General features: G+C 36.1%; 1 protein-coding gene across 1 annotated transcript in view; it reads left to right on the plus strand.

The window, feature by feature from the left end:
- Window positions 1-23,434, plus strand: part of LOC102895522 (cytochrome P450 4X1) — a 42,122-nt gene that overhangs the window by 2,430 nt on the left and 16,258 nt on the right. The window contains exons 2-8 of the mRNA XM_006919161.2: window positions 5,787-5,928; window positions 7,225-7,269; window positions 7,868-7,995; window positions 9,978-10,105; window positions 10,186-10,340; window positions 21,283-21,386; window positions 21,922-22,112. Coding sequence (XP_006919223.1) covers window positions 5,787-5,928; window positions 7,225-7,269; window positions 7,868-7,995; window positions 9,978-10,105; window positions 10,186-10,340; window positions 21,283-21,386; window positions 21,922-22,112 — 893 coding nt within the window. The remainder of the gene's footprint in view (window positions 1-5,786; window positions 5,929-7,224; window positions 7,270-7,867; window positions 7,996-9,977; window positions 10,106-10,185; window positions 10,341-21,282; window positions 21,387-21,921; window positions 22,113-23,434) is intronic.

The following is a 23,434-nucleotide window of genomic DNA, read 5'->3' on the forward strand; positions in this document are numbered from 1 at the left end:
GGGGCTCAGAAGCAGGGACAGGAAAAGAGAAAAATAACCAGGAAAGAAGAAACCAGCCTTTTAAATTTCCTAGAAGTCACTTCAGCCAGTAAGAACAGGGGAACTTGCAACAATGGGGAGAAGTACAACAACAATAGCCACTGGCCTCTTGTGTGTGTGTACCTCTGTGTTCAGAAGAAGTAATTGGTGATCAGAACACCAATCCCCAATATTCGGGGGATTGGGCACTTCCCCCTCCCCAACACCAGCTCCCACAAGCTGTGTGTAAGCTGCTCCAGGAACACCTACAGCTGCCTGCCACCTCGGTTAGGGATGGGAGATGGGTAGCTTCTACCATGTGAAAAGCTGAAATTGACCAAAATTAATTACAGTATACAGTCTAAGCCTTCCCCCTGGAAGTTGTAATTCTTCAGTAGATTCCAGAATTTCAAAATAGGTACATCAGACAGATTCTTCCAGAGCAATGGTTGCCTAGGTGGGGAGACAGATTACTCATACTTCCTAATCTGCCATCTTTCCAGAATTCTCCCACTTTCTTAATCTTTATTATGTGACCCTTTTCTTTTCCTCTCTATGACAGCTTTAAGGTCTTCACTTTGCCTCTGATGTTCTGAAATTTAATTATGGTGTACTAAAGTGTGGCATTAGGCTTTTTTCCTCCATTTATTATGCTTGACACTTGGTCGGCAATCTTTTTAATCTAAAAACTCGTATTTATCAGTTCTGGAATTTTTTATGTATAATATTTGTCTTAGTTTATGTTTCTCCAGAATAAGACCCTGAGACAAAGATTCAAGAGCAAGTATTTTACTTTGGAGATGATGGATGCCAGGAAACTTTGATAGAGGGTCAGGCAGGTGAGACAGGGATAGGAAAGCAGGCAACATAGGGCTGATTTTCAAGCAAGTTGCCACTGTGGATAACTATAGTTTAATCCCACAGGGGAACTCCAGTAGTCAGTGTATGTAATTCAGAGTTATCCTACCTGAAGAAGAATAAGGGAACTGGGGCATTTTTAGATTAACTTCTGATAGTCATGGTGGAAGGTTGTCCCTAGGGGGTGTTAAATTCCCAACACTTTTGAACTGTTTTGTAGACAGCAAGGCAGTGAACAGAGACAACCCTTAGATTAATAAATGCAGATTCTGGTTATGGCATGCTGTAAAGTGGTAAGGATGAAGAGTTAGGGATAGGACATGAATAGCGAACATTACAATTTCTTTGATATTTCCTTACCAACACCTCTCAATTTCTCTTTTCTCTCTGGAACTCCAATTGTTTGGATATGGACCTCCTGCATTGAGCATCTATTTAAAAAACAAACAAACAAACAAATAAACTTTGCTTCTTCCTATATCTTCCTATAATTTCTTCCTATAATTTCTACTAAATATATATCTTCCTATAATTTCTACTAAAAACATTTTTTTTAATTTGGCTATCATAATTTAATTTCCAAGGGCTCTGTCTTATTCTCCATTTATTGTTGTATCACCTTATGATACATTTTAAAAATGGTAAAACATAGTGGCTTAAGAAAACAAAGTCCAATTTATCTATTTTTCCTTTTGTTGTTTGTGCTTTTGTTGTCATATCTAAGAAACCATTGCCAAATCCAAGATTAAATCTTTGTTTTTGTCTAAGAGTTTTACAGTTTTAATTCTCTCATTTAGATCTTTAATCCATTATGAGTTAATTTTTGTATATTGTGTGAGGTAGGGATTCAACTTCCTTCTTTTGCATGTATATATCCAGTTATCACAGTACCATTTGTTGAAAAGACTATTTTGCCCCCAGTGAATTGTTTTGGCACCTGAGTAGGAAAAACCTAGTTCTCCTCCTGCATATCTCCTTTACTCTCATACTATTACCACATTCACAACACTTCTGACTCCAGATGTGTTACAGTTTTCCTCACACAAAGCAATTCTGTGACACCACCTGAGTGTCCTACAATTTAACTCAATTCTGACACTGTCTACCTGGAGATAGCATCAGATCCTAGAGATTAAGGGCTCAGTCCCACAGATCTACCCCAAATCTCCTACTTCAGATGCCAGTCACGAATCCAGGTTGTTACCTGTGCTTCTGACCAATCATCTATAAATTGGAGGTTCCTATGACCCCCTCCTCAGTTTCGATTAATTTGCTAAAATGGCTCACAAAACTCAGGAAACTAGTTTACTTCCTGATGACTGGTTTATTATAAAAGGACATGACAAAAGATACAGATGAACATCCAGATAGGAGAGCTGCATAGGGCAGGATATGTGGGAAAGGGCACAGATCTTCCACACCCTCTCCAGCTGTGCCACCCTTGCACCAACCCGGAAGGTCTCCAAACCCTATACTTCTCAGATACTTATGGAAGCTTCATCACATAAGCACAATTGGTCATTCATTCTATTTTCAACCCCTTTCCCTTCTCTGAAGATCGGGAGGTAGGGCTGAAAATTCTAAGCTGCTAATTATGGCTTAATCTTTCAGGTGACCGACCCCCATCCAGGAGCACCCCAAGAATCACCTCATTAGAACAAAAGACACTGCTCTCACCCAGGAGGTTCCAAGGGATTTAGGAACTCTGTGTCAGGAACCAAATGTTAGAACAAAAGATGCTGCCAGTACCCTTATCCCTTAGGGAATGTGCCAGAAACTGGGGGCAGAGACCAATACACACACACACACACACACACACACACACACACACACACACACACCCCTTTCCTATTGCCTCACAACACCTCGGTAAAAAATTAATTGACTAAATATGAAGGTTTACTTCTGGATTGTGGACTCTATTTAATTGATCTATATGTCTATCATGCCAATACCACGCTGTTTCAATTACTGTTGCTTTATGGTAAGTTTTGAAATGAGGAAGCATGAGTTCTCCTACTTTGTTCTTTTTCAAGGTCATTTAGGCTATTCTAGATACTTCTAGCTTCCATATAAATTTTAATATCAGCTTGTCAATATCTACAAAGAAACTAGTTATAATTCTGATAGGGATTGCATTGAATCTGTAAATCAATTTGGGAAGTATTGCCATCTTATCAATATTAAGTCTTCTGATCCATGAACATGAATATCTTTCCATTCATTTAAGTCTTTTAAAATTTCCAACGTTTTGTAGTTTTCAGAGTATATGTTTTCCCTTTTTTGTTAAATGTTTCTGAATATTTTCTGCTATTTGATATTATCATAAATAGAATGGTTTTATTTTTATTCGGATTGTTCATTGCATTCTTAGTGTTTTAAAGTTCATATGTCTCTTGACTGTCACTAAATTATTTTTTTTATTTTAGAGAGGCCTCTATCAGAGTTTTGGAGATTGGAGATGGCTGATATGTCAAGCTCACTTTTATTACCAACTCAACTCATTTACCTTTTTTACCCTTTATGTTCCTTTTGATGACTCATCACTTAGTCACAAGGAAAGGATGGAACTATTTTACATTGTAACATTTTAGGTATAACCATAGATTCCAGAAGAAAAGGCATATATACATAGGGGAAATTCCTGACAAGACGAGAAATTTCATTCCTTGCTCTTTTCCAATCATCCTGGTCTTCTTGCTAGTCCTCAAACATGCCAAGCAAATTCCTTCCTCAGGTCTTTGGATATGCTTTTCCTTGGCTGGAATGCTCTCTGTGCACTTTATTCAGGCCTTTGAACAAATGTCGCTTCTTCAGAGAGGCCCACCCTTGACCACTCAAACTAAAATACGGCCTCTAGCACTCCTTGTCCCCTAACTCTGTTTTTATTATTTTAGTATTTATCACTCTTTTACATTATATTATATACTCCTTTACTATACACTCCTTTCCTCACCACTAGGATACCATAAACCCAGTTCTTGGCTTGTAGTAGGTGCTAAGTAACCATTTTGTTGAGTGCTCACATCCATTAGGTGCTAAATAAATTCATTCAAAGATTTATCAACTACAAAGAATAGACCAGGTATATTGATACTTATTCAGCGGGCCAATGAATCCTAGCCAGTGTGTGAGACCTAGTGTGTGTATATGCAGGAGTATGTATGTGTGTTTGTATGTAATTCAAGGAAAGTCTGTATAGTTAGATAGTAAAGCACCTGGGCTTTAGAGTTCAACCTGGGTTTGAATCCTTACTACTAGTTGCAGCCATATTGCCTTGAACAGATGCTTAACCTCTCTAAGGTTCAATTTCCCCATTTATAAAATGGAGATTGCAATTGTATCTGTTCCATTGGATTTCTCATGTAAAGAATAAACATGGAAAGCACTTGGAAGCATCCAGTTCATAGTAATGCTTGGTAAATGTTAGCTATTATCATTTCTCTGAGGATGAAGCAAATTCTAAATATTTCTGAACAATGTCTTCTAAATATGTGTAATAAGTATTTTCAAATGTATTTAATGCTGCTATGAATGAAAAAAAAAAAGATAAATTCATATATTCCAAGAGTCACAATAACTTTCAGTCCTTTTTGTCTAGACAGGAGTTTCTAAAAATATAACCAAATGCTTGTGGCTGAGTGAGTGTCCATGACAATTTCTAATCCAAAAAAATAATCCTCATACTAGGCTATAATTTCCATGAGGGCAAATACCTAACTTGTCTTATATTTCTCTGCATCTCTATCACCTGGCACATATAATAGGCACTTAATAAATAGTCATCTGTTTATTGTTTGCAAATGAATAAATGAGTAAATAGTAGCATTGTTGGAAAACATTGCTTGTGTCACCAGTGGGTGCTTGTCACTGACTTGATTGTGAGAATGTTAGCAAAAAAGAGTCTGCAGCACTTCAGGAACTAGATTGTAAAAGTCTCAACCTTTAGGGGCCCTAAACGATCCAGGGTGCACTTCATGGGTTAGAGGTGCTAGTTGGTAGCACAGGAAATAGGAGCCAAAGTTTTCTACCTCTCTGAGGGTAAAAATAAACAATCACATGGCAAATTCTGTGTGATTGTTCACACAAAGAATATTTTTGCAGGTCAGGATCCCTATGCTCAAATGTGTAACTAGGCACACCCAGACACACACGTACAGGTCCCCACCAACACCTACACTTTATACAAGAAGCATATATAAATGAATCTTATTGTCAGTGATTTAGTGGAACTATTTAAACAAGCCATTAGCAATCTGCTCATCAGGCAAAAAGTTCATTTCTGATGGTAGCGTTCGTACTCTGATTTATAAATGTTGGTAGCTGAGAGTTTTGTATTTGAATTTGCTTCAAGCTTCACATACCTCTAAATGAGCCTTTGGCTATTATATAGGAAAAGAATTGGATTTTCTTTGTAGATAGAGTTGGCAAGTTTTTAGAAAGGAGTATTTACTATTATGGCATGAGAAAGAAACACTTATCCACAGTTAGAGAAAGGAGAAGGGAGAAGGAATGGTGAGCTGGGTGGTGGGTCATGTCTAACCGACTAACGGTTAGCTTCCCACATAGGGGAAAAAAAATCGTTTTCAGCTTCCAGGCTCCACTCCTAAGTATGTGACTCGGCTCTCTTCACCCTCTCGGTTGGGAAAACTGCTCACAGTGTAAGTCATTTGGTAGTGACTTATTCACTATATTTATATTGAGAAGATAAATACACTAACTTTGTTTAAAATATTATACCCCAAGCTTAGAAATCCCTAGGAAAGCATATCCACCTACTTCCAGAAACAGGGTAAGGCCCTCTACCTATATGACCTTATCTAGGCCCTAAACTCAGCTTGCATCTGTAGGAAGGGATGAGTCTAGATTGGCTGGCATCTCTAATTTCCTTCACTTTTTTTTCCCTGCAGTTAATTCAGGATGGTAAATTGGAAAAACTTGAAGAGCTTGTCGAAAAATACCCGCGTGCCTTTCCTTTCTGGGTTGGGCCCTTTCAGGCATTTTTCTATATCTATGACCCGGACTATGCAAAGACATTTCTGAGCAGAACAGGTAAGAAAAGGGGTGTATCTCAAGAACCTCATCCTCCTAGGAGCTATATACACAACCCACAGGCAGGATTCTAAAGAAATTCTGAAGCAAAGATTAGTATTAGGCCTTTAAGAGACACTGGAAGAAGTGTGGAAAGCTTTTCTACCGATCCTGAAGGGGATTTCCATGTCCCCCAGTCCCTTGACTAGTTCAGACTCTCATGGGCTCTTTTAGGTCACTACCTTAGAGAAAAGCTTAGAACTGGTACCACCAGATCACAGGGTGAGGGGGGGACTTTCTTTGTCTCTTTTGGTTTTGTGACTTCAGTATCAGCAACACTCCCCACCCCCACCCTCTTTCTCTTTTGTTGTTGTAGTCGTTGTTGTTTTGACTTTTTGACTTTTTGACTTTTTTAGATTTGATTTGAGCCAAACTGACAATTGCTTGGAAGCAAAATCTAAAATGCTCCCCTAAGCTCCCTTCTTGAGCGTTAAGTTTTCAGGAGCATTTGGAAGTAGCTCTGCCTGTGCTGGTTCAATATGTAAACCCAAATGCTAGATTCTTACTTTATCCAGTCTAACCTCTTCATTGTAGTCCAAATTTTGTTTTCATTTTCTGCATATTTCTCAACTGTGTTCCCTTGGGAGAAGAAGTCATCTGACTCCCCCTCCATCCAATTCTTTTTCAAGGCTTCCATGGTAAATTATCTTATAGGACAAAATTAAAATGTCCAGTTTTTGTTCCAATGACTTCGTAAACTAAGGGCGAATATTCTTGTCTTTCTTCCCTGTGCCATTGCCTGCATTACTCTTAGCAAAACCTAATAAAAGAAAACAGCTTTTTCCATGCCTCCCATTTCCCTAGTTCTCTCTGATTGGTTTCATGTTCACCTCTTAACAGGACAAGAGCTGTAAAACACCTCCACATTAGAGTTCATGAGTACCCCAAGAGACATTTGGACCTTGCTTTCTGGTGTTTCCCCAGCCCTTTCTGTTAATTTGCTCTCCAAAAAGGATATGATAAGTTGTCCTAATTCCTGTTCTGGAAACTTTGTAACCCTCCAGCAATCACTATTTCTGTTAGAGGAAGTGTCAACAAGGAAAGAATCTGGATTCGTTTACCTTCCTCAGGGGGTTAGCTATCCTACCCCCACCCCCCACACCCCCAGCTCCTGCCAAGGGATGCAAGGAATGAGCCTGAGGCTGCCTTTTGCTGACTATTTGTGGTTAGTGTAGGCGAATGAAGAGAACCTTCATCAGCTTTGATTGATAATCTTCCTCTAATGCTGTCTTTTGTTTCCTCTGCTTGACTCTGCAGATCCCAAGTCCAAGTACCTGTGCAAGTTCTTGGTTCCATGTCTTGGTATGTATGTGCAAATGAGGAGGATGACCTACTCTGTCCCTAGAAATCCCCTTTCTATAGTAGAGCATTCCAAAGAAACTCAAATGGGAATTCAAAAGCATTAAGAGTATAGTAGAGCTATACTGCAAATTATTTAGGGAGAAGGTCAAGAGGGCATGCTAAAGTCAAAGATAAATATTTGTTGTATTTCTACTGTGAGCTAGAGACCACGTTATGTGCTTATATATACCCTCCACTTAATCTGCACAGCAACACAGTGAATTAGATATTTATTATCACACTTTATCATTGAGAAAGCCAAGCCTCAGGAAGGTTGAGTGACTTACCCAGTTGTAACAGGTAGTAACTGATGATTTCAGGATTTGCATTCTCATCAGGCTTTAAAGCATGAGTTCTTTCTCACAATGCTAAATATATCCACTCCAGATGTAAGCTTCAAAACTCACCTCAATCTTAATATATGAGCACTATTTCGATATTCCACTGTCATGACAACTTGTGCTTCACGGTCACTCCATGGTGTCTGTGTTCCTCACCTCTCCTTCCTCATCTCATCTAATAAAAATGTCATGAGGTTTTGTGCCTTTAATTTCTCAAGGAGAAGGACTACTGAATCTAAATGGACCCAAGTGGTTCCAGCACCGACGCCTAATAACTCCTGTATTCAATTTTAACATCTTGAGATCGTACATCAAGGTCATGGCCCATTCTGTGAATATAATGCTGGTAAGTGAAGGGACACAAGTGTTCTGGTGCGTTGCAAAATGCTTCCAACAGGGTGTAAATTAGACATATGTTTAGTGGATAGAGAAAGTCAAAGGGGGATGATTTCTAGAAATTAACCAATGTACAAGTACCCACTGAGCAAGAGTGTATCTATGTAAGCCTTTGCTATGGTTCTTTGGATGATATATATATATATATAAGATCTGCTTATCTGTCTTAGATCTATTTTGAGATCTTATGGCAGTAAACCAAGTACCAAGTAGTAGATTCAAATGGTAAGTGCTGTAGGTGTCAGGTAAGGAAATCATAGCTTCAGATTCAGAGGAGGTTCAGATTCAGAGGAGGTTCAGATTTACCATGAAATATGAGCTAGACTTGAATATGTGGATAACATTGATAAGGGAATCTAAGTGGAGTGAGTTAGTGTGAATAAAGGTTTTGAGGTTGGAATGGACTTTCCTGATGGCCATAAATGACCTAGCAAATGATAAGTGCGTACATTAAAGTCACAGATGTGAGTTTCCTCCTGTAGAAAGCAAAGGAGCTGACCTGTGCCCTTGAAAAGAGCAGGAAGAGGTTGCAGAGGGGATATTGCTATGGGTAGTCCCTGATTAAAAATGAGTTCTATTCCAAAACTGTACTTGTACGTGATATACTTTTAATTTTAAAATTGTACTTATTTAAAAGTCAGATAAGTAATTCACTAATACAGTTTCATCATGAACACTTCCAACACCACAAACAAAGCCAAAGTTTTCCTCCACCTTCAGATGCAAGACCATCCCTTTTCCCAAGAGACAACCACTGTTACCAGCTGATTGGCTGTGTTCTCAGCCAAGCTCACAGAAGCGGATTTAACCTGAAGTCTGCCAGGACTGTGGTAAAGTACCCAAGAGTTCTCGAGGCAGAGAGCTCGAGGTGCAGGTTAGAGTGGGAGAGGGCATGCTCTTCCAATTCTGGTGCTGTGCAGCTTTATGCACAATTGCGTATCAGCCACTGGTGGTATTTGAGTTTATATCTCCATTGCAATAAACCATTTCTACCTCTCTCACTCCTCAATCCCACACAGCCTCTCCTCTCACTGAATTGTGCCAGCTTTGAGCCTTCTCTTTGCTCTCATTTCGTCTAAACTCACTTTTTTTTACTCAGTAAAACCTACATAATTCAGGATGAAAGCAATTGACTAAACATTTGACGCAGGTAAAAAGCTATCTTAAAAAATCCATTTGCCTTTTTCCCCTATGGCCTCCAAATTCTTAGCATCTAGCTATAGGCACAAGTGCTCAACAAATGTCGGTTGATCCAAACTTAAACATTTAGATTTATTCGTATTTTTACACAAAGAATGCTTATTATGACAAAAACATTTTCAACAGAGAACTCTGTAGCAGTTTAAGCCACAAAACATTTCAGGTAGTGCATCTCATTGTGGGGGGCGGGGCGAGTGAAGTGTACACAGGCCAGTTGCCTGCAGGGTTCCTGTTCACAGCTTCTCCTTGTCTCCCACTTCTAAATCAAAAATGTTTTTTGTTTTTTTTTTTTTAAATATTCCAAGTTTATTTTAAATGTGGTTTTGGTGGTTGGGAGTAGTGATGGGATGGGACGTCTAGCAGTTTGGGGACCGAAGATGAAGGAAGCCCTGAGGAGACCCCTTGTAATTATGGGTATCAGAGATTGTTTTACTGAAACTCTGGTCTGTTTTAAAGCAGAGTTATGATAATAACTGAAAGGTTGAAGATATTTAATTCAGCCATTGACTGAATACCTGGTTTACTTCATGCTCTTTCTCACCCAGCTGGGTGCATTTTTTTTTTCCCTTCCTCATGCCAAGTAAACACTTGGCTTATTTCCTTGTATGACTTTTGCCCCTTGCTAATTCAGGGTTGTCTCCTGTACATCATTAAGGGCAGGGTCAGGGAGGAGATTTGAGACAAAGGCACTCTGATGATGATGATGTTGTTGATCTTAACCTCCTGGGCCAGGGTAAGTGGGAGAAGATTTGCGGCACTCAGGACACACTTGTGGAGGTCTTTGGGCACATCCGTTTGATGACCCTGGACACACTTATGAAATGTATTTTCAGCCAGGAGACCAACTGCCAAATAAACAGGTCAGTGACAGGAGGGCAAAAAAGACATTTGTTTGCCATTGTATAAATCATTTATTAACGTATCCCCACTTTCTCTCTAGCACCGATGATCATTATGTAAAAGCAATGTCTGAAGCCAGCAAAATCAACTTTTCCCATTTGTACGGTTTCTTACTTCACCATGACATAATTTTCAAATTCAGCCCCGACGGCCACCGCTTACAGGAGTTAAGCAAAATTCTGCATCAGTACGCAGGTATTTCTTGGGTTTGGGTTGCCCAAGTGCATAACTCTATGGTATCTGTGTAGAGGAATGGGCTTTAATGTGAAAAGAGAGAATTTTATTCTTAATGGAGACTTTATATGAACACTGCTCAAATGAAATACAAGCCCTTGCAAAGAGTTTGCTATATTCATAGTAGTAATCTTGTGAGACATTTACCATACATCATACAGTTTTCATTATGTATAATTTTTATTCATACAAATATAGCAGAACAAATGGACATTTAATAGTTCAAAGCGTACATGGCATATAGCTTTTCATGCCATGACTGCAGTAATAATGATGAGCCAAAAATACTCATGCAACATAGGAATGAATGGGGGGACAGAGTAAACATGGGCATACACATTCAAAGAAAGGGGAAATGGGGAGTTGTCCAATGGTTATAAAGTTTTAGTTATGGAAGATGAATAAGGTCTAGAGATCTGCTGTACAATTTAGTGCCTGTGGTTAACAATAGACACTGTGGTGATGATTAAATATGTTAATATACGTAAAGCGCTCAGGACAGTTCCTGGAACTGAATAAATGTTGAAAATAAAATATATTCGTTCCCAGGAAATATGCAAGACACACCTACACATGCACACTCACACACATATATACACACATGAACATAGATATAATAAGGAGGATGCAGAGATAAGCAGGTAGAAACAATGTAAGACACAAATGGTGCTTCCACTTCTTTCTATTGCCAGATAATATTCTCTTGTATAGATATACTGCAAATTGAGAAATAGTTCTCAAACCTGTTCCCATCATGATCCACACAGAAAATGTTAATATTGGTATGGCTCATGGAGTAACAGGAGTGAATTTTGTGGCATCTGCATAGGACTTGGCGAAAAAGTTCTTTACATGTTCTTTAAATTACATACTTATGGTTAAAAAACAATACAGACTATTAAAGATTAATTGTTAAATTCAGAATGAAATCTTTCAATTTTTAAAATGTGTATTTAGTCAAAATTATCAATAATTTCTTTCATTGCATCTGGATTTTGAGTAATCGTCCAAAGCCTTCCCCTATTTTAGGGTATCTCAACCATGGTGCTAAAAATCAGTCTTTATTGTGAGAAGCTGTCCATAGGATGTTCAGCTGGATCCCTGACATCTACCCACTCAATGCCAGTAGGACTCTGACAGTTGCAGCAACCAAAAATGTCACCAGACATTGCTGAATGTCTCCTGGTATCAAAATTGTCCCTGGTTGAGAACCAATGCCCTGTACCCAGATTTTAGAGAGATTCATCCATGTTTTCTTCTGGCGAGTGTATGGTTTTGTTCTTTCTGCATTTAGATCTCTGCTCCACTTAGAGTTTATTCTTATATATGATGTGAGTTGATCTAATTTTTCCAAATGATTATTCAGTTGTCCCATCACCACTTATTAAAAAGTTACATCTTTTCCAGTAGTTTTAGATGACCACCTCTATCACACTCTATATTGACCTACATACTTGGACCTATTTCTGGACTTCTTTTTTATTCCATTGGTCCGTCTATCTATTCATATACTAGAATCACACTGATTTATTTAATTTTGTAGTATTTTAGTAGAAATTTTATAGTATTTTTCAAATTAAAATTGTTTTTAGAGAGTTTAGGGCTTACAGAAAAATTAAGCAAAAAGCACAGAGTTCCCTTATACTTCCTCATCTCCCCCACCCCCTCCACACACACACATACACAGTTTCTCCTATTATTAACATCTTGTATTAGTGTGGTACATTTGTTATAATTAATGAGCCAATATCGATATGCTATTATTAACTAAAGGCCATAGGGTTAACTTTAGGGTTCACTCTTTATGTTGCACACTGTATGGGTTTTAAAAAGTATATAGATATATTTACACCATTGCAGTATCATACAGAATAGTTTCACTGTCCTAAAAACTCCCCTGTGCTCCACCTATTGATCCCCTCTGTCCTTGCCCTGAACTTTGGCAGCCACTGATTTTTTTTACTCTCTTTATAGTTTTGCCTTTTCCATGTCATTAGTTGGAATCATACTGTATATAGCTTTTTCAGATTGGTTTGTTTCACTTAGCAATATGCATTTAAAGTTCCTCCATGTCTTTTAATGGCTTCATAGTGCATTTCTTTCTATTGCCAGATAATATTCTATTGTATGGATATACCACAGTTTGTTTACCCATTTTCCTGTTGAAGGATATCTTGATTGCTTCAAAGTTTTGGCAGTTTTGAATAAAGCTGCTATAAACATGTTCAAGTGTTCAAGTTTCTGTGTGGACTTAAGTTTTTAACTCCTTTGGATAAATACCAAGGAGCATGATTGCTGCATTGTATGGTAAGAACATGTTAGTTTTGTAAGAATTCACCACATTATCTTCCAAAATGCTGTATCATTTTTGCATTCCCACCAGCAATGAACGAGTTTCTGTTGCTCCACATCCTTGCCAGCATTTGGTTGTTAGTGTTCTGGATTTGGGTAATTCTAATAGGCATCTCATTGCTGTTTTAATTTGCATTTCCCTGATGGCATATGTTATGGAACATCTTTTTATATACTGATTTTGCTGTCTGCATCTCTTCTTTGGTGAGGTGTCTGTTAGGTCTTTGGCTCATTTTTTAATTGGATCTTTTTCTTATTGTTGACTTTTGAGTTCTTTGTACATTTTGGATGCCAATTCTTTATCAGAAGTGTCTTTGGCAAATGTTTTCTCCCAATATGTGGCTTGTCTTTTCATTCTTAGTTGTTACTTTTTGCTAAGTGGAAATTTTTAATTCTAATGAAGTCCAGCTTGTTGAATTTTTTCTCTCATGGATTATGCTTTTGGTGTTGTATCTTAAAAAATCACTTTCAAACCCAAGGTCATATATTTTCTTCTATGTGTTTTAGGAATTTTATACTTAGTTTAGTTTACTTACTTTAGTTTTATACTTAGGCCTATGATTTATTTTACATTAATATTTGTGAAAAGTGTGAGACCTAAATTCTCTTTTTTTGTACATGGATGTCCAGTCATTCCAGCACAATTGTTGAAAAGATTATCCTTTCTTCATTGAATTGTCTTTGCTTCTTTGTCAAAGTCAATTCTATATTTGTGTGGGTCTGTTTTGGGGCTATCTAGTCTGTTCCCTTGATCTATTTGTCTCTTTTTTCACCAATACCAGACTGTCTTGATTACATTCTTTTAGAGGAAGTCTTAAATTCAGGTAGTGTCAGTCCCTCGACTTTATTGTTCTTTAATATTGTATTGGTTATTCTGGGTCTTTTGCCTTTCCATATAAACTTTATAATCAGTTTGCTGATATCCATAAAATAATATTTTAGGTTTTTTATTGTGATTTTGTTGAATCTCGAGATCAGGTTAGGAAGGACAGCGTATTGAGTCTTCCTGTTCATGTACGTGGAATCTCTCTCAATTTATTTAGATCTTTTTTGATTTCTTTCATCCGAGTTTTGTAGTTTTTCTCATATATGTTGTTTATATATTTTGTTAGTTTGTTATACTTAAGTACTTTATTTTTTGGTGCTAATATAAATGATATTGTATTTTAAATTTCAAGTTTTCATTATTTATTGGTAGTATATAAGAAATCAATTGACTTGTATATTAATTTTGTATCCTGCAACTTTGCTATAATTGCTTATTAGTCCCAGAAGATTTTTGTTAATTCTTTGGGACTTTTTACCTAGACAATTATGTCATCTATGAACAAAGACAGTTTTATTTCTTCCCTCCTAATCTGTGTATCTTTTATTTCCTTTTCTTGTCTCAGTGCATTGGCTAGGACTTCCAGTAAAAATTTGAATAGGAGTGATGAGAGGGGACATCTTTGCTTGTATCTAATCTTAGCGGGAAACATCTAGTTTCTCATCATTAAATATGATATAAGCTGTAAGGTTTTTGTAGATTTTATTTACCAAGTTGAGGAAGCTCTTTCTCTATTCCTAGTATGCTGAGAGGTTCTTTTGTTGTTTGTTGGTTTATTTGTTTAAATCATGAATAGGTATTGATTTTGTCACATGTTTTTTTCCTATATCTTTTGATATAGTCATATGATTTTTCTTCTTTAGTTCATTGATGTGCTAGATTACATTAATTGATTTTTAAATGTTAAACCAGCCTTGTAGACCTGGAATAAATCCCACTTGGTGTATAATTCTTTTTATGCATTGACTATCCTTTCTTCATTGAATTGCCTTTGGTTTTTTGTCAAAGATCTGTTGGCTATATTTGTGTGGGTCTATTTTGGGGCTTTCTAGTCTGTTCCCTCGATCTATTTGTCTCTTTTTTCATCAATATCAGATTGTCCTTTGATGTATTGTTGGATTCAGTTTGCTAATACTTCGTTGAAGATTTTACATATATGTTCATGAGAGATATTGGTTTGTAGTTTTCTTGTAATATCTTTGTCTAATTTTGGTATTAAAATAATGGCTGGCCTAAAATGAGTTAGGAAGTATTCTCTCTATTTCTATTTTTTGGAAGAGATTATAGAGAATTCATATAATTTCTTCCTTAAATGCTTGGTAGAATTCACCAGTGAAACCATCTAAGCCTAGTCCTTTCTGTTTTGGAAGGTTATTAATTATTGACTTATTTAATAAATATAGGTCTAGTCAGATTATCTATCTCTCTTGATGAGTTTTGGTACATGGCGTCAAGGAATTGGTCCATTTAATCTAGGTTATCAAATTTGTGAGTATAGAGTTGTTCATAATATTCTTTTATTATCTTTTTAATGTACATAAGATCAGTAGTGACAGCTAATTTTTATTTCTGATATTTTTAATTTGCGTCTTTTCTCTCTCTCTCTCTTTTTTTTTTTTTAGTTACCTGGCTAGAGATTTATCAATTTTGTTTAAAAAAACAACTTTTGATTTCATCGATTTTTATCTTTTGGTTTCCTATTTTCAATTCTATTGTTGTCTACTCTAATTTTTATTATTTCTTTTCTTCTACTTTGAATTTGTTCTTTTTCTAATTTCCTAAGGTAGAAAGCTTAGATAGTTGATTTTAGATCTTTCTTTTTTCTAACACATACATTCAATGCTATAAATTTCCCTCTAAGCATTACTTTTACTATATCCCACAATTTTGCATTTTAATTTTAATTTAGTTGTATTTTAATTTTCACTTAGTTCAAAATATTTTTTAAATTGCTCTTAAGACTCCCTCTTTGACCCGTGTGTTGTTTAGAAACGTGTGGTTTACTCTCCAAGTGTTTTCGGGTTTTCCAACCATCTTTCTAGTATTGATTTCTATTCCATTGTTGTCTGAGAGCGTATTTTGTATGATTTCTGTTCTTTTAAAATTTAAGGTGTGTTTTATGGCCCAGAATGGGGTCTATCTTGGTGAATGTTCTGTAGAGCTTGCGAAGGAGGTATATTCTGTTGTTGTTGGATGAGGTATTCTATAGATGTCAAATAGATCTAGTTGATGGATAATATTGTTTAGTTCGATTATGTCCTTGATGGTTTTCTGCCTGCTGGATCTGTTCTTTACTGATAGAGAGGTGTTAAAGTCTCCAACTTAGTAGACTTTTCCTGCTTCTTCTTGTAGTCCTATTAGCTTTTGCCTCATATATTTTGACACTCCGTCATTAGAGGCATTCACATTAAAGACTGTTGTCTTTTGGCATACTTGACCTTTTTATCATTATATAATGTCATCCTTGATCCCTAATAATTTCTCTTGCTCTGAAATCTATTCTGTCTGAAATTCATGTAGCTACTTCAGTGATCGTTTCAGCAGCACATATAATATAGCTACTTCAGCTTTCTTGTGATTGGTTAGTGTGGTATAGCTTTCTTTATTTCTTTACTTTTTAAAAATAAGTAATGTTGGTGTATAATATTATATTAGTTTCAGGTGTACAACATAGTGATTCACATCTGTGTACCTTATGAAGTGATCACCACAACAATTCTATTAACCTTCTGTCACCACACAGAGTTCTTATGACATTATTGACTATATTCCCTATGATGTACATAAAATCTCTGCAACTTCTTTATTTTATAACTGGAAATTTGTCTCTCTTAATCTTCATTGTTGCCCATCTGCCCCCCACCCCCACTGGCAGCTAGCAGTTTGTTCTCTGTTTCTGAGTCTGTTTCTGTTTTGTTTTGCTTGCTCATTTATTTTTACCTTTAGATTCTACATATAAGTGAAATCATACAGTATTTGTCTTTCTCTGTCTGACTTATTTCACTTAGCATAATACCCTCTAGGTCTAATCATGTTATCACAAATGGCAAAATTTCAATCTTTTTATAGCTGAGTAATATTCCATTGTGTGTATATGTATATATACACATATACACATACATATATATGTATATACACACACATGTGTATGTGTATATATATCTACACATACATATATACACATATGCATGTGTGTATATACATATATATACACATATATGTATGCGTATATATATATACACACACACACACCAGATCTTCTTTATATATATATAAATATTCCAGTGTATGTGTGTGTGTGTATCATATCTTCTTTACCCATTCATCTGTTGATGGACACCTAGGTTGCTTCCATATCTTGGCTACTGCAAATAATGCTGCAATGAACATAGGGGTGCATATATCTTTTTGAATTAGCGTTTTTAATTTCATCAGATAAATGCCCAGAAGTAGAATTGTTGGATGTATGGTAGTTCTATTTTTAGGAACCTCCATACTGTTTTCCATAGTGGCTGCACTAATGTAGAAATTCACCAACCGTGCATGAGGGTTCCCTTTTCTTCACATCCTCACCAACACTTGTATTTGTGGTCTTTTTGATAATAGCCATTCTGACAGATGTGAGGTGATATCTCATTGTGGTGGTCAGTGATGTTGAGCATTTTGTCATGTGCTTATTGGCAATTTGTATATCTTTACTGGGAAAATGTCTATATAAGTCCTTTGCCCATTTTTGAATTGGGTTGTTTGTTTTTTGTTGTTGGGTTTTAAGAGTTTTCTATATATTCTAGATATTAATCTCATATTAGATATATGATTTGCAAATACTTTCTCTCATTCTGTGGGTTGCCTTTTTACTCTATGGTTACTTTTTTTATGCACAATTTTAAAAAATTTTCATGAAGTTCGATTTGCCTAATTTTTCTTTTGTTATCTGTGCCTTAGGTGTCGTATCCAAGAAATTCTTGCCAAGTCCAGTGTTGTGAAGCTTTTGCCCTGTGTTTTCTTCTAAAAGTTTTATTGTTTTAGGTCTTACAATTAGATCCTTGATCCATTTTGAGTAAATTTTTGGTATTAGGTAAAGGCCCAACTTCATTCTTTAGCATGTGGATATTTTCTCGGTACTGTTTATTGAAAAGACTGTTCTTTTCCCCATTGAATGATCTTAGCACCATTGTTCAAAAATCATTTGATCACATATGTTAGGGTTTATTTCTTGGCTCTCTGTTCTATTCATATATGGTATATGTCTATCTTTATGCCAATACCACACTGTTTTGATAACCATAGCTTTGTAGTAAGTTTGAAATTAGGAGTGTGAGTCCTCCAGTTTTGTTCTTTTTAAAGATGGTTTTGGCTATTTGAGGTCTCTTAAGAGTCCATATGAGTTTTAGGATGGAATTTTCTATTTATTATCACTATGTATTTTTAAGGATATAATTTTTCCTTTGTTCACTGATTAAATGTCTCATTTATTTTGATAACTAATGCTTTTATTATCTTTTTTTCCAGAAATTCTATAATTTCTGTTTGTATTTTCCTTTCATCCCAAAGATGTTTAATAGAAGGTTTATAAATTTCTAGGTGGAAAGGATTTTTATTTTTTATTTTACAAAAATTCTAGTTTTATTGCATTATAATATTAGAATCAATATTTCTGCTTCATGGAACTTAATATTTTCTTTCATTTAATATATGATCGATTTTTGTAAATGTTCCATGTGCTCTTGAGAAGATATATTCTCTTTTATTAGGAATAGTGCATGATATTTCCCCTCATATGTTTTGCCTTATTAATATGTTTAGATCTTCGATATCTTATTTTTGTCTATTTGATCTGCCCTATACTGAAAGCAGTATGCTAAAGACTCCTATTACTAGTGTGATCCTGCCTATTTTTCCTTGCCACTCCTGTAGTTTCTGTTTTATATGGGTACTTCTCTGTTATTTGGTGTGTGTATATGTTCATAACTATTATGTATTATAATATGTCTTCTAGCATTAAAAACCGACCCTGTTTAATGAGTTTTTGCTAAAATATACTTTATCTGATATCAAGATTGCAACCTCTTGTTTCTTATACCAGACATTTCCATTTGTCTGGTATATTCTTGTCCATCCTTTTATTTTTAGCCGTTTTGAATTACTTTTAAGTGTTTTTCTTATATGCAGCACATAGTTGGGTTTTGCTTTATGAACTAATTAAAATTTTTAAAAAATTTAGTAAGCAAGTCATTCCCATTCTTATTTCTTGAAATGCTTGATATGTTTGATCTCAACACTGTCATATTATTACATTTTACTGTGTGTATTATAATTACTGTGTGTATTAGTTTCCAAGGGTTGCAATCGCAATTCGTCACAGATTGGATAACTTAAAACAACATAAATTTACTCTCTCACAGTTCTGGAGGTTAGAAGTCTAAAATCAAAGTGTTGGCAGGTTCATGATCCTTCTTGAAAGCTCCTTCAAGTCTTCTAAGGAAGAACTCTTCCTTGCTTCTTCCTCCCTTCTGGTTGTTGCCAGTAATCCTTGGCATTCCTTGGCTTGTAGCTATATCACTCTAATTTCTTCCTCCGTCTTCACATGATTGTCTTTCCTCTGCATGTCTACATTATTGCATTTGAACCGCTATCACAGAATACCATAGACTGGGTGGTTAATAAGCAACAAACATTCATTTCTCACAGTTCTGGAGGTTGGAAAGTACAAGATCGAGTCATCAGTAGATTTGGTGTCTGATGTTGGCCTTCTATCAATTCATAGATGGCTGTCTTCTCACTGTGTCTTCACATGGCAGAAGGGGTAAAGGGGCTCCCTTGGGTCCTATGGAGGCATCAATCTTATTTATGAGAGCTGTGCCCTCATGACCTAATCACCTCCCAAAGATCCCACCTCAGAATACCATCACATTGGGGATTAGGTTTCAGCACATAAATTTGGAGAGTACACAAACATTCAAATTATAGTAGTGTCTGTGTCCAAATTTTCTTCTTATAAGGATACCAATCATTGAATTAAGGCCCACCTTAATCTAATATATCTTAACTTGATTACATCATTGCAAAAAAAAAAAAAAGACCTTATTTGCAGATAAGGCTACATTCACCGGTTCTGGGTAGACATGAATTTTGGGGGACATCATTCAACCCAGTGTACTGTGTTTCTTTCTCTATGTGGTATGTCTTCTTTGCTTTTTAAAAAATAGATTTTTTTTTATATATTTAGGAAGGTTTACATATATTTTTTATGGCTGTCATAGTATTTAGTTAATCTCCTTTTCCTTATTCAAACATTTGCTAACTGGTTGTCAGCATTTTTTATTGTGGTAAAATACGCACAACACAATGTTTATCATCTTTCCCTTTTAAAACCACAGTCAGTGCTATTAAGTACATTTGCATTGTTGTGCAACTATTACCACCATCCATCTCCAGAACTCTTTTCATCTTGCAAAACTGAAACTTTAAACCTATAATAACTCCTCATTTTACTTACCCCTCCTCAGCTCCTGGCAACCACCCTTCTACTTTCTGTCTCTATGAATTTGACTACTCTAGGTACCTCATATATGTGGAATCATAGAGTATTTGTCCTTTTGTGATTGGTTTTAGTTTGTCAGTTTTTAATGGCATCCTTTGATTTTTATTTATACCTATACAACTATTATGATCTTATTCTACTTTCTCCTTTATCCCTCCCTACTCCTTCTACTTTTAGTTGCATTGTTTTCATTTTTAATGTTTATGTGTTATTCTTCTGCCCACATCCTTACCTTTATTTTAGTCTGAGATCTAGAATTAAATCTATGAAATACTCACCTCAGTTCTTTCAGTGAAGTTTTCCCAGCCATCTCTTGGTTGGATGAAGCTCATCCACTATTGATTCCTTAGGAAGTAATCATGCGCATAGTATTTTCATGCGCATAGTAATCATGCGCACGGTATTTTCTGAGTTTGTGCAACTTTGTGTAGACCTGATACTTGAAGGACATACTTGCTGAATATAAAACACGTATCTCACACTTCGTTTTTGCTCTTATTTTGCCTTGATTTCTTTATTGTTCTTGAGAAATGTGATGCTAGCCTTATTTTATTATCCTTAAAAGTCACTTGATCTTTTTGTCTCGAGTCTCTGAGGATTTTTTTCTCTATCTTCAATGTCAAATAGTTTTGTTAAGGTATATATTAGAATTAGTTATTCTGTTCCAATTTTTCCAGGCATAGGGTAGGCCTTTTAATATGTACATTTAAATTTTCTCTTTATTCCTGAAAGTTTTCTTGGATTATGGCTTTAAATGTTCTGTTCCATATTTTTTCTTTTAGTACCTTCTGTTATATATATATCGATATTTCTTTGCCTGTCTTTCATTTCACTCCATTTCATTTGATAACTCTTCCATGAAAACAAGATATTAGCCTGAAGAAGAAAAGAATGATTGGTCACTTGCACCTAACTTTGAAATCATCTTAATTATATTGCCTACCTAGTTATATTTTTCATCTATTGTGTTTGTCTTTGGAGCTTTGATCAAAGGTTGTCATTTGATGGGAAAACAGATGTCTACGAGAATTAAGTCTGTTCAAATATGATATACTCACTCCAACCTCATGAAATCAGGCAAGATTTGAGGCTATTTATGGGCCATGACTTGCTCTATAATTTATTTACTGTGATTGTCTTTGCTGTCACATTGGTAATGGGGAACTATTATTCTATCCCAGACCAGATAATCCAAGATAGAAAGAACTCCCTCAAGGACGAGAAGAAGCAGTGTAACACTCAGAAGAAGTACCAGGATTTTCTGGATATTGTCCTTTCTGCCCAGGTAAATCTTTTAAATTTATGAGCCTGCTCATATATCTAGTTAATTGTGAAGGTAGGTGGCTGAATGGGGAAAAACTGATCAACTAAATTTAACAATACTTTTGAATTGATGGGTTGGCTCCATAGGTTTTGAAGTAAAGATAGAATTCTACAACTCTGTCACTAGAGGGAGTCAGATAAGACCAAAATTTTTACTGATTTGACAAAATTTGGTGACTATCATAAAGATACATGGTAGTTCAGGAAAACCAAGAAAAGAGGTCACAGGGTAAGCTGGTAAAATGATGACGAGGAGGAACATCTGGGTAAATCTGTCAGGATGATTGGAGGAACTCTTTGCAAACCCTGCTTTCCGTATCTAACTTTAGTCTTTTATGCTCTTAGCAAAGTGTGGCTCATAGTATATATTTGTTGAAATGAATTAAAATTGAACCTGTCATTGGAAACTATATTTTTTTCTAAAATTATTATTTTTATTGGGGCTCCAAACATCTATTAACTGATGCTGAATAAAAATATCTCTATTGTTCTTTTAGGGTGAAAATGGTGACAGCTTCTCAGACACTGAGCTACGGTCTGAGGTGAACACATTCATGGTGGCAGGGCAAGACACCATGGGAGGGAGCATTTCTTGGCTCCTCTACCACCTGGCTCAGAACCCTGAGCATCAGGAGAAATGCCGGGAGGAGATCAGGAGCATCCTGGGGGATGGGTCGTCCATCACCTGGTAAGATCTCCATCCCTAAATATTAATTCTAGTTCTCCTCCTGGGATTTTGTTTTATTCTTTCTTCTGGTACCTTGGTGACGATAGTGCCTCAAGATATGTGTATATGGAAGCAGAAAAGGCCGGCTACCATTTTGCTTTTTCTAGCAGGCCCAAAATTATCCCTCTGCCTTTTGCAAAAGAAGTTCGTTCAACCACATATTATCTACGTCATTGTTTTTCTAACCACAGTGTGTAAAATGTCTTTTTTTGTTTTTTTTTTTAACCCAGGCTTGGGTACGTTAGAAATGGAGACTTGACTCCTAGACTTACATTGAGAGCTTGAATGGTAGGGCTCAGGTAGGGCTTCTTCTCTGAGAGACCTGACAAGCATCTACATCATTTAAGCCTCAGTGTAGAGATTCTCTCCCATCCCCTTGTTCACTCCTCAGGATTGGCTTTGAACTTTGAACATAGTATGAAAGGATACATACTGAAGTTGAGTTTAGCAAATATAGACTGAGGACATTTTAAGTACTGAGGCACCAAAAATATGTACAAGATTATGTGTGAGTCCTGCCCTCAATGAGCTTACATCCTAGTATAGGAGACAGATCCCCATACAGATAGTTATAGAATAACTAGAGAGACATGTGATGCCTACCACAGAGACTTAGAAGACAGCTACCTAACCTGGCCTAGAGAACTCAAGGAGACTTCCTGGGATATCAGACACATAAGCTGCCTCTCTTAGGAAGGGCAGAAATTAGCCAGGTAGAAAACTTCAACCCCACTTTGCTAGACTTTGAGCCTATCTTGCTGTTGATGTAGCCCAGGTCATGAATTTACCCCTTAGACATGCTATTTGCAAAGAACACATGTCCCCACATTCTTCACCTTAGCTATGTATTGCAAATATTGTTGTTTTGCTGGTCAAAGGGATTAGCTCACTTTAACATTTGTAAAGAAACACTTGAATTTATATGGGTATAGTAAAGATCTCACTTTGTATAAGAAAATAATAGACCATAAATGAATGGTCTAATTGATAAAACACAAAATGCAGGGTTGATTAGTCATTTTTTATTCATTTGTTGAATTTGGAAACACTATATACTACCTTCCAACATTAATTAGATATTTTAACATTGATATACAACTCAAATATTATCCTTTCTCATTCTTGTTTGGCTATGTGAAATGTGAGAACAATTAAGAAATCTTTTTCAAGTGAGAAAACAAAGTCCAGAGGATCTCTTTGCTACCATTTATTTTAATGAGAAAAATGGCAGTAATATTATAGGGAATAAAATATGGTTTGTTTGTTTTTTGGGAGTGCCGAAA

The sequence above is a fragment of the Pteropus alecto genome, unplaced genomic scaffold, assembly GCF_000325575.1.
Source record: "Pteropus alecto unplaced genomic scaffold, ASM32557v1 scaffold25, whole genome shotgun sequence".
Lineage (NCBI taxonomy): Eukaryota > Metazoa > Chordata > Mammalia > Chiroptera > Pteropodidae > Pteropus > Pteropus alecto.